The sequence below is a fragment of the Vulpes vulpes genome, chromosome 5 (assembly GCF_048418805.1).
Source record: "Vulpes vulpes isolate BD-2025 chromosome 5, VulVul3, whole genome shotgun sequence".
Taxonomy (NCBI): domain Eukaryota; kingdom Metazoa; phylum Chordata; class Mammalia; order Carnivora; family Canidae; genus Vulpes; species Vulpes vulpes.
This window is the reverse complement of record NC_132784.1, coordinates 41,156,287-41,170,536: the sequence shown is the minus strand read 5'-3', so window position 1 is coordinate 41,170,536 and position 14,250 is coordinate 41,156,287. Positions and strand designations below refer to the sequence as shown.

At 50.8% G+C, this 14,250-nt stretch overlaps 1 protein-coding gene across 3 annotated transcripts in view; it reads right to left on the bottom strand.

Moving 5' to 3' along the window:
• Positions 1-13,399, bottom strand: part of NEDD4L (NEDD4 like E3 ubiquitin protein ligase) — a 342,878-nt gene extending 329,479 nt beyond the window's left edge. For 2 of the 3 annotated variants that reach the window (XM_072757957.1, XM_072757971.1), the window contains exon 1: positions 13,098-13,337. In XM_072757957.1, coding sequence (XP_072614058.1) covers positions 13,098-13,145 — 48 coding nt within the window. In that variant the 5' untranslated portion in view covers positions 13,146-13,337. Of the gene's footprint in view, positions 1-13,097 lie in introns of all 3 variants that reach the window. The other variant, XM_072757960.1, reaches the window with a different exon arrangement.
• Between the last annotated feature and the right edge of the window lie 851 nt (positions 13,400-14,250).

Here is a 14,250-nt window from a genome sequence, read left to right as displayed (position 1 = left end):
GAAACCGATCAGTTGCTCCCTCCTGGAGCAACAGAGACATTATGGAATTTGGACTTGCCAACCCACCCACCCCCATCCTAACCATAAAACTATCCATGAGTGGGCACTGCTGTCCTTTCCTGCAATTATTAACCTTTTTGTGTATTGAGACCAACCTTGGGACGCCTGGGGAGCTCAGTGGTTGAGTGTCTGCCTTCGGCCCAGGGGTCCAGAGATCGAGTCCCACATGGGGCTCCCTGCATGGAGCCTGCTTCTTCCTCTACCTGTGTCTCTGCCTCTCGCTCTCATAAATAAATAAATAAATAAACAAACAAACAAACAAACAAACTAGCCAACTTCATTCTAACAAAACTGCAGTTGCTTTAAAGAATATATAAAATATAACACTATAAAGGTGTTTTAAAGAGTCAGGGCCAGGGGAGAGAGAAAGTCAGAAGACCCCACGAAGGGCACTGTGGCAACCAACTACTCATTAAGAGTAGTACTTTTCAGGTTTGACATCCCATTTAAAAGGTGAGAAAACCTCTCTCAGTTCCCCTCTGTGCTGACTTGAAGTCTCTGGTTGGGATTTCATCCAGGAGGCATTAACTAGGGGTACCCCTGTGGAGCTGGCTGCCCCAGGCCGGTTCCGGGGCCCAGCGCTGTGCTAGCTCCACCGTGTCTGGGGCTGACCCAGGGCTCGCGCCTCCTCAACTGCAGGACACTTACACTCGTGACCTCCATCCACCATCATCTGGCCTCGCCGGGCAGGAGGAGGACAGTGCTGACAATCTGACAATGTTAGCATTTCGCCTCCTCGGCCTGAGACGGCTGAAGGGCCACCTTTGCTAACACAACCAAAGATGCCTTTGAATGCAGACCCAGAAACCCCAAAGCAGGATCATGCCAACCTCCCTGCCCAGGCTGACCCCTTCACTGCTCCAACTCCTCCCTCTCTGCACACAAATATACCTGCTGTCTCACCGCCTGCTAGGCCCCCATGCTCCAGCCACTTTGGTTTCCTTTTGGTTCCTCCAGCTTGGTTTTATCTTGAGGCCTTCATGTTTGCTAAGCGCCCCCCGCCCCTGCGCCCCCATCTGGAATAGTCGGTCTCCAAACCTCGAGGAGCTAGCAACACCTCATCCAGTTTCAACTCCACCCCTCGTCTATCCCCTATCACCCCTAGGCCTCTGGAGAGGGTCAGAACCTCTAAGCACCCAGGGGTAGGAAGGAGGGGGCACTCAGCCCCCATCGAGGACATGAAAACACGTCGTAGGCATCTCCCTGATGCATGGATGGCAAATGCTCAAAACACACACCACGTCGCCTCACTACTGCAACCACTCACTGAACATTCATGACGGGCCCAATTCATGCTTAGTGGGGTCTTCTTTTGGGAAGAAGCATCTGAAAACAATCCCTATGTCTGGGTATCCCCCACAGTGTGACTTTTGGTGGGTAGGCCAGCCCCGGGTCCCACTACTGAAACCAAAAATTGAAGAACAGAGGAACAAGCCCCTCATATCCCCTCCCCTGGCAGCAACAGTGGCTGGGAGATGGGCCTCCAGGGCCTCCAGGAGGCAGGATGCAGAACAGAATTCATGCGGCAGGCCCCGGACTGCTCTCCTTAGAAAGGCCTGCTTTCAAGATCGGCCCTTGGCTGGTGTCTAAGACCTTGAATGGTAAACAGTTCCCTCCACAGATACAAAATGTTCCCTCAATGAGAAGCGTGCCACACGGTGCCAACCATGTGGTTTATGCTGAACACCTACTTTCTCCCCTGGAGCCGGGAACGGTCGTGTGTGCTGGGCAGAGGGAGCTTCCATGAGCAGTCCCCGATAAAAACCCTGGGCGCGGAGGGTCTACTGAGACTCCCCGGTAGACAACACTTCATACACGTTGTCACAACTGCCACTGGAGGAATTATGTGCATCCTGTGTGCCGCCACTGCGAGAGGACCCTTGGAAGTTCGCAATCTGGGGTTTCTTCTGCTCACTACATGGAGCTGGTCCTTTTGATTTTGCTCTGTATCCTTTTACTGTAATAAACTCTAACTGTGAGTATAACAGTTTCTGGGTCTTGTGAGTCCTTCTATTGAATCACCGAACCCAAGTGGTTATGAGGACCCCCAACATGGGTAAGAAAGAGGAGACCTGGAGCAGCCCCAGCCAGAGGAGTGTCGCCACACAGCATTAAGACAGATCTGGGGGGAAAAAAAAAAGATCTGGAATGGGGTCATAGGTGGCATTCAGTGCCAGGGAGCTGGGGTTCTCTGGCTGTGATCTGGGGTGCCCAGCTTCCCTTGGTCCCTGACTGCTGTCTAGGCCTGGGTCTCCAGCTTGACAGGTACTCCTATGCTATCTAAAATGCCGGGATGCCTGGGTAGCTCAGCAGCTGGGCATCTACCTTCGGCCTGGGGCGTGATCCTGGGGTCCTGGGATCGAGTCCCACATCGGGCTCCCTGTGTGCAGCCTGCTTCTCCCTCTGCCTGTGTCTCTGCCTCTCTCTGTGTCTCTCAAGAATGAATAAACAAAAATCTTTAAAAAATAAAATAAAATGCCTTCAATAAATCCCTCTGTACTTAAATTCACCAGAATTAGTCACTGTTGCTTGCAATCAAGAGCCCTAACTATAACAGATCTTGTATAAAAAGAAGTGCCATAAATAAAATGAAATAGCTGAGTCAGGGGCAGGTAGAGAGTCCTATGGGCCCCACAATCCCAGTCTAGGGAAGTTGGTCATTCTGAATAGACAGAGCAAAGCTAGAGTGGGTTCAAGTGCCCAAATGGCTGCTGGACCCAAACCTTGTGCCTCTTCATTCAAGGCTACTTTCAAATTGCCTTGAGGCAGAAGCCATGGGAATGAACAGGGCAGAGAGACCAGTTACCAAGAACAGAAATTCTCAGAACCAGAGACTTCACTTAGATAAGGTCACTGGCTCTTGCTACCAGTCCAAGGAATTGACTAGAAGCAAAAAACTCAGATGCTAAGTTTTCACAGGAGTAATACTGCCAAATATTCAGGTCAGATGACACTAGCCCAAGGCTGTTCAACGCCTAGACACACAACCCTAAAGCCCCAAACTCACACCCAGCAGGGCCCAAGAAGAGGCAGTCTGCCAGTGCCAGTTCAATCCAAGGGCAGCTGCAAAGGACAGGGACCATGGGAGAGTCTCATGCTGGGTACAATCCAGCAGAGCCAGGAGCTGCAAGACTGGCTGACCAAGCCAAGGACTCCTTGCTAGTCCTGATCTGCCAGCTACAACACAGAATTTTCTTATTTTTCCCCCCTCTCCAAGTGGGGGATTTATTGTATCCTACTCTCTCTTCACTGTTGTAGGCTAATGTTTGGGGGGGACCTAACCTATTTAGGTGTAAGTCACTAGACCAGTAAAAAAAAAAAAAAAAAAAAAAAAAAGAAAGAAAGAAAGAAAAAAAGAAACTCTTCAAACTAAGAGAAGGGACAATGTATAACCCAGAGATCCTTGCAATACTTCAACAAATATTTGGGTTGTCTCCCTAGGGAAAGAGAGCTCATGATTTCACAGAGCCATGGGTATTTCTGAAGTGTATCGATCTGAAGGCAGATGAATTATCCAATGGGTGGACTGTAGGGTCATCATGGACTTCACCTCAGCTCAAGAGGTAGACCCTTAGAATGAAGGTCATTCCATCCCTTCCCTGGCACTGGCTAGTTGAGAGAGAAGCAGATGGGAGCCTCTGTGGCAAATGTGACACCGAAATCGCCTGGGATCGAAGTTTCTGGGAATGAAACTTCTATAATCCTAAGACCCGGGAAGCCACTCTGTTTCTTCTGCAAATAGGAAAAAAGAACATGGCTCTGACTGCCACTGGCAGCCAGACTCAGACCAAGAAGGTCTCTGAAAAGGGCTAGACTTTAGACGGTGGAGTAGATGGAACTTGATTCCTTAATGACATCACTGGGCTGACGCATGTTCCCATTGTCCAGGTGGGCGCTTAACAGACACCTCGTAACTGAACGAGAGATAACATTCATCTCCATGACCACTATCAATAACCCGCCACAATACACAGGCTGCCCCAGTGCACAAATTAACACTGGCCACAACTCAAGCACCACAATTCTGTAGGCTGCACCTTTGGGGGCAAGCAGGAAGGAGTGTGGTAGGAGTGCAAGGAACTCACGCCACATGGCACACACGTCTCAACCCTAGGACACATCCTTAGGTTAGAAATATTAAGAGCAGCAGGAGTGGGAGGGGAGAGGAGACACGCAGAGACCAGTGTCAGATGACACATAACTTTCCCTTTTGTTCGAGAAGGGACCGCCACGAAACATGGACATGCCGATTACAGGTCTGCTCCAAGGGAAAACCAAGGACAGCTTCTAGACACTCAGATATTTGCAGCAATGACTACAGGTGTGCACAAGTACCACGCTGACATCTAAAACCATTCAGAGATACACCAAGACTCTAAAGCAAAACCCAAAGACACAAAAAGAGAAAACAGATTTCAGTTGGGTTTTCACAGCACATGCACAAAGTCAGAGGACACACAATGCTACTGAAAGATTTAAATTACTCTTATGCACAGAAGGATGAAACTACAAAATTTTAAGTGTCCGCAGTGGAGGAAATGAAAGCTCTGTCCTACAAGCTGCAAGTTGAAAAGAAGTCTAATTTCCTGGTCACTCTGAAAAGTGTCCAATCCTTCACCTGTCCCTCCACTTCCCACCTCGGCGGGGAGCTCCGAAAAAGCACAAGTGGCAATCCCGAGACCTTGATACCCTTAAATAATGGGCACACAGCGGGCCCCTGACGAACATCTGCGCACCTGCACACACACCGTCAGCATCTGTTCCGAGCAAGTGCTCTCACTTTTACCCAAAGCCTGATGTCCTACAAGCATCTGGGAGGTTTCTTTCCATCTCACTTTGAAACTTAGCTTTTACATTAAGAAAACCTCCCTATGGAAAAATAGAAGAAAAACATAAAAAGGCAATGAAAATCACCTGCAATCCCTTTGCTCAACGATAACCACCGTGGACATCCTGGGATACACGCCCAGTCATTTGTCTCCATCCAGATATACTTCTAACCACAAGAGGACTGTACTGCAGCCACGATCTTGTAACCCACCTTTTCCAGGGATGTGAGTGGCATCTTCACATATTAAATACTCTCCAATACCTCCCCACCCTGCCAGCCACCCCCAATGCCTGCAAGGGGTGCCTCTCTACCTCACTTCTCAAAGAAGGGAAGGAAAAGCTCTTAGTCCAAGGCCAAAGTGTTCTCTTTCGCTAATAAGTCAGTGAAATGAAGACATCCTTCCAAAGGTGGGCAAGCATGGCACATACCAATTTCTCCAATATCAGCATAAACATATTCTAGAACTCAAAAATCACAGGGGTCAGCTCCTTCCAGACAGAGCTTAATTCAAGAGTCACATTCATTTACCCTCTGGAGTTATTAACAAATGGAGGAGGGGGGACACACAGCCGGTTCAAAGTTTAGAAAAGACCTGACTGCCACTGGTGCTTGCATCCAATTTTCACACCCAAGCCACAAAGCACAAAAGGAAGTGGAGGAGGATAAAAGGAAGCAAACAGATTCTCAGTTTTGCTTTTTCTTTAAACCTCACACACTCCTTCCCCTTTCCAACCCAAACTGCCAAAGATGGAGTTGGCACCAGGAGAAGCACCCGAAGATGAATCACTTATTAACTGGAGAGAGAAAAAAGATGGAGCCTTAGGAAAAAAGTAAGCTTGGGTTTTCAGCATGCTCTGGTTCCAAAGGTAGCTGGGAGATTTGAGAGTAAGTATGTGGAGCTTTTAATTCCAGGAGATACACACTGCGAGCTTACTAAGCAAATTCTCTAAATAGCTTAGGCTTGCTTTTGGGGTGGGGGGGCGGACAACACCAGACCAAAACAACTTCTAATATTTAGGGAAAAAAACACACACACATGCACACAAGACCTACACATGTACATGAAACTAACCCATTCAACAAACATCTTCACCTAAACAGGAAAAATTCCAAAGAGATCTTCCTCTTCTACGTTACCTGTGACCCAGGCTTGTCTCCACTAGAGTCCTCACACTGGTGACTTCTAACACCGTTGCCAAAATGGACATGGAACACGTGAAATCCCACAGATCACTGAACAGAGCCAAGTTTGCATGTTAAGGCATCAGTTCTGAACAGATGTGCCGCAGAGGCGACCTGGTGGGACTTCCTGCCAGGTAGGCAGGTGTGGGCGACCTTCCCCAAGGGCCATTCTCTCCTGCCACGAGGACCACCGCGATGCTTCATGCACAACGGAAGCCCAGCTTCACCAAGTGCTCTAAAAGGCACGCTGCGACAGGTGATCCAGAGCTGCACCCAAGGAGAACGAGGACAGCAGGCTTTGAATGCAGCTGAAACTGGGAGAGTGCAAACTGTGCTAAGACCAAGACTCACAGGTGCCCACAGCTTGGCCTTGGTCACTGCACCACAGCATCCCCTCTGGGGTAGAAAGAGTACACGGCCTCTTCCCAGGGGACAGGAGGTGGACACGGGCCTGAGCCCCCCAGGCCATCCATCACAACATCACTCAGTGTGCCCCCGGAGCCTTGGTCCACCAGCACCCTGACACATCCCGGGTGATGGAACAGCACCCTGACCGGTGATGGCGAGTCCATCCTCTTCATGGGCCCACTATCCCTACAAGCCCTTCCAAATTCCATCTTGGATTTCACATCACAGCCTCTCACACTAAAAACAAAGTCACTTTTGAATGGCCCCTTTCTCTTGGTGACTAGGAGGTATAAAACTATGAAATCTCTCAGTGGCCGCCTGCCTGCCAAGAAGTCACCCAACACTGAATTTGATGACAGCGAGGGAATCAGATAGTCTCACCACGAAACCTGGCAAGTTCTGAATCAATACAGGACTTTGGAGTCAAGGACAAAAAGTCAACTAGAGGGGCAAATTTAAGCTAGTTACCCCAGATATGCTAACGGATATAGCTTTCTCACCTTAAAGGGCTTACAGTCATAGCCAGCATCCAGGCCACTCAGGTTCAGAACAAATCATCACAACCATAATGAGGTCCTAGGTGTTCACGAAGTAAGTGTCCCAGATCTTTCCACCACTGGTTTTCTCTCTGCCAGATAGAGCCTGAGCCACAGTCTGCCCTCAGGAATCAAGAAGTTCCCCAGCAATCAAATACTCAGGAGTGGTGATAATTGCTGTCATTGACCTTCTCAAAGTCAACGACAGCAATTCCAGAATGGTCCACAGAACTAGCATTTTTTAGAAGTCCCGACACACCCAAGAACAAAGGACGTGATCATGGTTCTCAAAGGAACGTTTCTGTGTGCACGTTTGTGGGGGTTCTTCCCCTAGATCCAAACGCCTATTGTTCTTGCAAGTTAAATGTGCCACGGATAAAAGGAGGTCTCTTGATTGAAATATCGCATTGACAAACATCACTTTCAGTGCTTTTGCTAATTTTTTTTTTTTAGTTTGTAGGAAAATACTGGTTTCTAAATCTAGTTCCTTTATCTTCATCTCTAAATTCAGCTCTCATTGCTATATTCCGCCAACAGGCAACTCCCAAACAAGAGTAGCATCATGAAACAGTACAAACATTGCCACCTATAGTCAGAAAGTGAGATAGATTTGTTGATACGGTGACCTGGAAGAGAAACAATACGAAAAACAGAAAGTAACATTTGGCCACCCTCCTAGTGGCCTTCACCAATCCTACTATCCTAATTCTTATTTTCATCATTATTCGTATATTATTTTGATCCCCTTTCACATGGATCGTCAAAGGTATAGTTGGCTTTATTACCAATTAAACAGATCAGTGAGGCAAAACCACTTCAAACACCTACAACATCAAAAACACTCGAAAACACTTAAGTTAAAATCTCATTTTCCCCATTTTTATCTAGGACCTGAAATTCAAGGGCACCAATAAAATCTGTTCAAACAGACCTATTAACTCAAAATAAGAATTTTAGGATGATCTCAATCGGTCCAAGAGAAACTGATTTGTTTCTCTCACCAGTCACATATGGCCACGCTCCTATGTTGTTTGAGTAACTGCACAACACAGAAAGGCGAGTAAACTGGCAATAAGCCCCAAGTTTCTTCCCTCGCAGCGAGTGCAGAAGCAACACAAACCCAAAAGCACTGCTGCAGTGATGTGTGACGTCATTCTCTAACAGCACAGATGTCTTCCTGGAGGTTCCTCCTGAATGCATGTCAAGCATGTTGATGCTCCCAGTATCATGAAACAACTTTGCAAGAAAAGTTTCCTGGAGATGTAGGTCCTCCCTGCACTGAGATGCCCAACCAGTTCCCTTGTGTTCTGCTACGGTAAAGAAACCAAGATCATCTGGGGATTCCCGTTTTGCCACGGTCCTCACCCCTTTGAACAAAATCATTTTTACTCTTTAAGGAAACTGCTTTTCAGTAATGAGAAAAATCAGCACTTAATAAAACTGAACATAAATTAAGACGTCAGTTTCTATAAATTCCATAGGACCCTTGAAGAAAACAAAAATTCAGTAAGAGTAGAATTTAAGACAATACATTATATTCACCAATTTATAAAATTGCTTTTAAGTGTCACAACAAAACCTAGTCCCTTTTAGGGTTTTTCTTAAACGTTAGCAATCACGATGCAGACTGTAACTGGAGTAAAGCACATCAACCTAGGCACAAAGCACATCAGCCAGCTCTGCAAGGCTGGACTTGGGCATTTGGAGTTGGAACAACTGGGCAAGTCTTACCTGCCTCTACAAAACTGTTCAGCACCACCTATAGATCCAAACAATATCTAATTTCCAAACGCAATCTTGCGATTGTTTTGCACAGCTGCAAAGATGGCACGCAGGATTTCAAGGAATCTCTTGACATGGACCATTTTTTAAAAATTAACAGCTACTCTCAATTACTTACAGATGGCTATTCGGGTGGCCTATCTCACAGGCTCCCTGTTTCTTCTCCGCCAATGCCCAGTGAAGGACATTTCCCTTATGCTACCCCTTTTCTCAGAAACAGAAAGGCAGCGATCTGACTGGCAACTGACTTCAAAGTGAAGGACTGGGGTACTGACACTGATGGCCGAGAGCTGGCCCTTAACGAGAGTCTGGAATTCAGCAACAGCCTGAAATAAGGATGCTCCATAAAATGAACGGGGTAAAAAAATAATAATAAAATGAGCGGTGTATCATAGTGCAACAGCAACTTTTTTCTCTCTTAGAGGTACAGAAGATAACAGTGCATCTTAAGGTTGACAGCATCTTCAAGATAATATACCTAGGCCAAAGGTTAACCTTAAATGTTTGTTCTGGAGTTCAAAGAACCCTAAAACGATAAGCAGTAGTGGGGGTGGCAGGAACTGCAGCACAGCTACCGCCTCCCCGGACCACAACGTGGACACAATTGTTGCCAGGTGAGAATGGAGCCCCAGTGAGGTCAGATTTTTGCCATTTTCTGTACAACTTCCCGAGCTTTACAGCACAGCAAAGACCATACTAAGCCAGCCTCCTGGTCAATTCAGACCTGCAAGTCTTCAGTTTATAACTCCTGATGTTTATCTCCACTGCAAATTAACTTCAACAACCCAGCTATGAAGACATCTCATGATACCTGGAAGACAGGAAGAATGCTACAAACCAGGCCTGTGCAATCAACAGAATGGAGTTCAAATCCTGACTCCATACGTACTTACTGTGTGTCCTTCTACGGGTCACCTAACCTCTCTGAGCCTCCATTCCTCATCTGTAAATCCTGGCACACCTCTTAGGAGGTTCGTGAGGATTACACGAGACAGCAAGTACATAAAGTTTGCTAACACAGTGCTAGATGCAGAGAAAGCATATGAAACATTAGCCAACTATTCTTGTTTGTATATAATGCAGAGGAAGGCTGTCAAAGTGCTATCCCACATCAGCCCGGCCATCTGTCTCATGTAACCACCAAAAAACTGCCGCATCTAATAAGCTGTCATTCAGACTTTAGTATTCCACCCAGAAATCTTTTCAATAAACGATACCTTTCTAAGATGTTCCAACAAAAAGACTTCACAAGGTTAACAGTAACACTCCGGAGTAAACTGCCAAAATGTGCTACAGATTGCCAAAAAAAAAATAAAATAAATAAAAACAAAAAGCACAACAAAAAAAAAACTGCCCAGGAACCAAGCCAGATGCAGCAACTAGTCCAACTGTTCTAATTCCAAACCAAATCTGATGCTGGGCCCAGAGTCACAAGTTTTGCTAATTTGCTAATCTCTCAAACACCAAAGTCCTTCATCTGATGGCAATTTCAAATTTGGTTTCCCAAAGGTGACCTGATTTAAATCAGTAAATAGGAGCTTGAGGAGCTTGAGCTCACTGAGGAACCTCAACAAGACACACAAAAAATAAACAGTACACGCACTCACACAAGCAAAGCCCATATTTAATTCCTCTCTTTCTACAAGCTGGAGAGACCTGGGAGCAAGATCCTGTCTTGGCATCCCCCTGCAATGCTTCATCACCAGTAGTACTTAGAGCTAAAAAATCTTTCTGAGATGGGACAGAAAGCTAAGTGTGCTCCAAACACGCAATGCTTTCCATCAACTTCCAACGAAAATACAAACTCACTTTTAAGAAATGTGCTAGGTATACGGACACCTAGTTTGCTAAGAGATGTGTAAGATAGCTCTTATGTAGCAATCAAAATATCTTCACGTGTGATGTTCGGCAGCACACCAAGTGTGTGAACTGAAGTGCACTCATACTTAACACGCCTTGGAAAAACAACCCTGCCATTGGTTTCATGAGCCAGTCTGCTTTAAGAGCCTGTTAAGATCTTTCATTTGTTTTCTTACGCAGACTAATTCAGGGAGACAAAACAAGCTGTGCAAATTCAACAATTTGTTAATATTCTACGAAGGCATTCCCTGATTTTCCAAAGGCTAACCTGACGGTGCGATACCTCCCATAAGAAAGCAAACACCATAGAAATGTGAAGTCATCAAAACAGTCCTGCCTTATTTATTTTTTTTTTTCCACTGGTAGGAGAAGCTGAAAAGAGACAACAGATGCCACTTGTCTTTTGTAATCTAATGTGCGGGAGGAACTTAATAGTCCCAGCAACATAGACATCACTCAATCAAGAAAATGTCCTTAGCACCTTGGGCTGTTCCCCACACCAAGCCCCAAACACCGGTCCAGCGACGTGCAGGAGTAAACCCAGTCATACACATACACACGTATATACACACACATACCAATTCTGTTTATACTCCACCCTTCGCTTTCACACTGGACCCCAGTTAAGGAGATCTGAGTTAACTAAAGAGGCAGGACGTACCCTAGGTAGATGGTGATACTAGATATAAATGTAAACAAAGAACACACAACAGGGGCACGCAGAGAATCCATTCATCAAACACTCTTAATATATTTTTCTTTGGTGCCTTACTAAGAATCATGTAATTTAAAATTTACGAGAGACCAAAGCTGAAGTGCAGCTGTCTTCCCCCCACCATACCTCAAAAAGCCCTTTGTTTAGGAATGTCAGTATCTCAGCACCTTTCTAAAAGCTCACTGCCTGCCATCTAGGGCTGCTAATTAAATGGAGAAGTACCGAATGAAAGGGAAAGCTCCTCAAAAGGGCAGAGGAGCCGGGGAGGGGGAGAAACCCCTGGGTGAAAGCAACAACGATCCTTTTCACCACCCATCCCCAGGTAACTGCCCCCCCCCCCAAAAAAGGGGGAAATTACCTCGCCCTGAGCACAGCAGGGCAAAATAATCAAAAATGTAAATCACACATTATTTGCATTGTGATCATTCTTTGATAAAATACATACCGAGGCAAGCTTTAGGTAGCTCTGGCAAGAGAGAAAGAAAGAAAAAAAAAAAAAAAGTCCTACCCCCAAACACTCTCCCCACCCCCAGGTAACTATTCCATTACACACTTGCCAAGTGCACACACTCAATTCCATCACACACTTACAAAGTGCACACACAATTCCATTACACACTTACAAAGTGCACACACAATTCCATTACACACAAAGTGCACACACACACACACAATTCCATTACAGTCACAAAGCAGACACACACACAAGCACAGACACACAATTCCATCACACACTTGCAAAGTGCACACACACGCACACACCCCCAACCCAGGGCAGGAACGCTGCAGAGAGAGAAGCCATCACGGGGCAGGCCCGGATAATAGCCTCTCCAGCAACCCCACCCCCAGCACCCGAGAAAGAGGGGACCTCGGAAAAGAAAGGAGGGGGAAGAAAGAGAAAGCCCGAAACCCTCGAATTTCCAGGCATCAACTTTTCCTGAAACGCACGACCAGGAGAGGAAATACCTCCCCGCTGAGTAATGCGCCGAGGGCCGTAAAGCGCCCCCGGGAGCCCCGGCCCGCGCCCCGCCGACGGGCCCCCCTACCTGTCCCCGCCCCCCGGGGCCGGCGCGGGCGCGGGCGCGGGGTCCCCTCCGGGCGGGCGGGGGGCGGGGGCCGCGGGGACACCTCGGAGGCCGCGAACAAAGCTCACCCCGCGCAGCCACGGCCTCGGGGGCGTGGCTTCCCGCATCTGCTTTATTAATAAGGGGGAGCGATTGAGCTTTTGTCTCTCCACCTACCCCGGGGTGCCGGGCTCGGAAGCCGGGGGGGCGGGGAGGAAAAAAAGGAAGAAAAGAAAAGAAAAAGAGAAACGGCAGGGCTGCGGGCTCCCTCCAAGTTTCCCGCGGCACCTGCCGCCGCCGGCCGCGCCCCCGCCCCGGGACCCCCGGGCGCGCCGGCCTCGGCCCCCCGCCCTGCGCGCACGCACCCCCGGGGCACCCGCCGCTCGGCCCCCGGGAGTTCCCGGGGGCACCCGGACCCCGGCCGACACCCGCCCGACACCCGCCCGTGACACGCGGCGCGGGCTCCGGGCCGCAGGGCCGAGCGGCGGGAAGTTGCCCGGGAGCCCGGGAGCCCGGGAGCGCGGCCGAGGGGCGCACGGCGTCCCCGTCCCCGGCCCAGGGCGGCGCGCAGCCCCTCGCAGCCCCTCGCAGCCCCTCGCAGCCCTGCGCCCGGCGGGACCCGGGAGCCCCGCGCGGCCGCCGCCGCCGCCGCCGCTCACCTCGTCCTCCGAAAGTCCGTAGATCGGCTCCCCGAGCCCGGTCGCCATGGAGCCGGCGCCCCCCGCGGGCTGCGGGGCGCTCCCGGGCGGCTGGGCCGGCGGCTCCGGCGGCTCCTGCGCTGCTCGGCGCCCGGCCTGGCGCGTCCCGCGGGCGGGGTGCGGGGGGACCCGGGCGCCGGCAGGTGAGGGAGCCCGAGCGCCCGCCCCGAGCGCCCGCCCCGGCCGCCGCGGGCGCCGCTTCCTCCCGGAAGGCCGCGGGGCGGTGCAGGCTGGCGGCCCCGGGAGCGCGCCCAGCCCGCCGGCCGCCCTCCCCGGCGCTCTCCGAGCCGGCTCTCCGCGCGCCCGAGCCCGGCTCCCCGCGGCCCCGCTCTCCCCGCTCTCCCCGCCCCGGCCCCCGCCCCCGCCCCCGCCCGGCGCCCAGGGGGACCCTCCCCGCTCGCCGGGGCGGGCGCACGCGCCCCCCAAGCCAATCAGAGGCCGCGCGGCGGGGCTCGGGGCCCAGGCCCCCCCCACCCGCGGGGCTCGGGGGCGGCGCTCGCGGGCTGGCGGGGGCGGGGGGTGCGCCCCGAGCCGGCCCTCCCGGCGCGCGCAATGGGGCCGGGGCGGCCTGGGCGTGGGGGGCTGGGGGCGGGGGCGCCCCGGGCCACCCCCCTCGCGCTCCCTGCGCCCCGAGCCCCGAGCGCGCCGCGATGGTCCGGGGGGGAGGCGGGCATATGCTTCCGGACCCCTCGGCCGGCCGCCCGCGGGGGAGAGGCTGCCCCGGTGTGGCCGCCGCTCGCCACTGCCCGGGTCAGGCTCGGGGGCGCAGGCCGAGGCCGAGGCCGCGCCGCCCCGGGGCGCACCCGCCCCCCTAAGCAAAGCCGGCTCGGCTCGCCCGTGCGCCCCCGCGGGAGACCGTGCAGCTCGGGGAGCCCCCGCCCCCCCGCACGTGCAGACCCCGGGCGGGCTCCCCCCGCGTCCCGGCCGCTGTGCCCCCCGGAGCACATCCCCTCCTGGCCATCCCCGAGACCGACAGGGACGCCGCCGCCGACTTTTAAATAAGCGAAAGAAATGCATCCCTCGACTTTTTCCAGGAAGCCTTTCCTTAAATTTAGCTGGTAAAGGCAGTTGCGAATTTTTTTTTTTTTTATAAGCACAACATGCGATTTTTCCT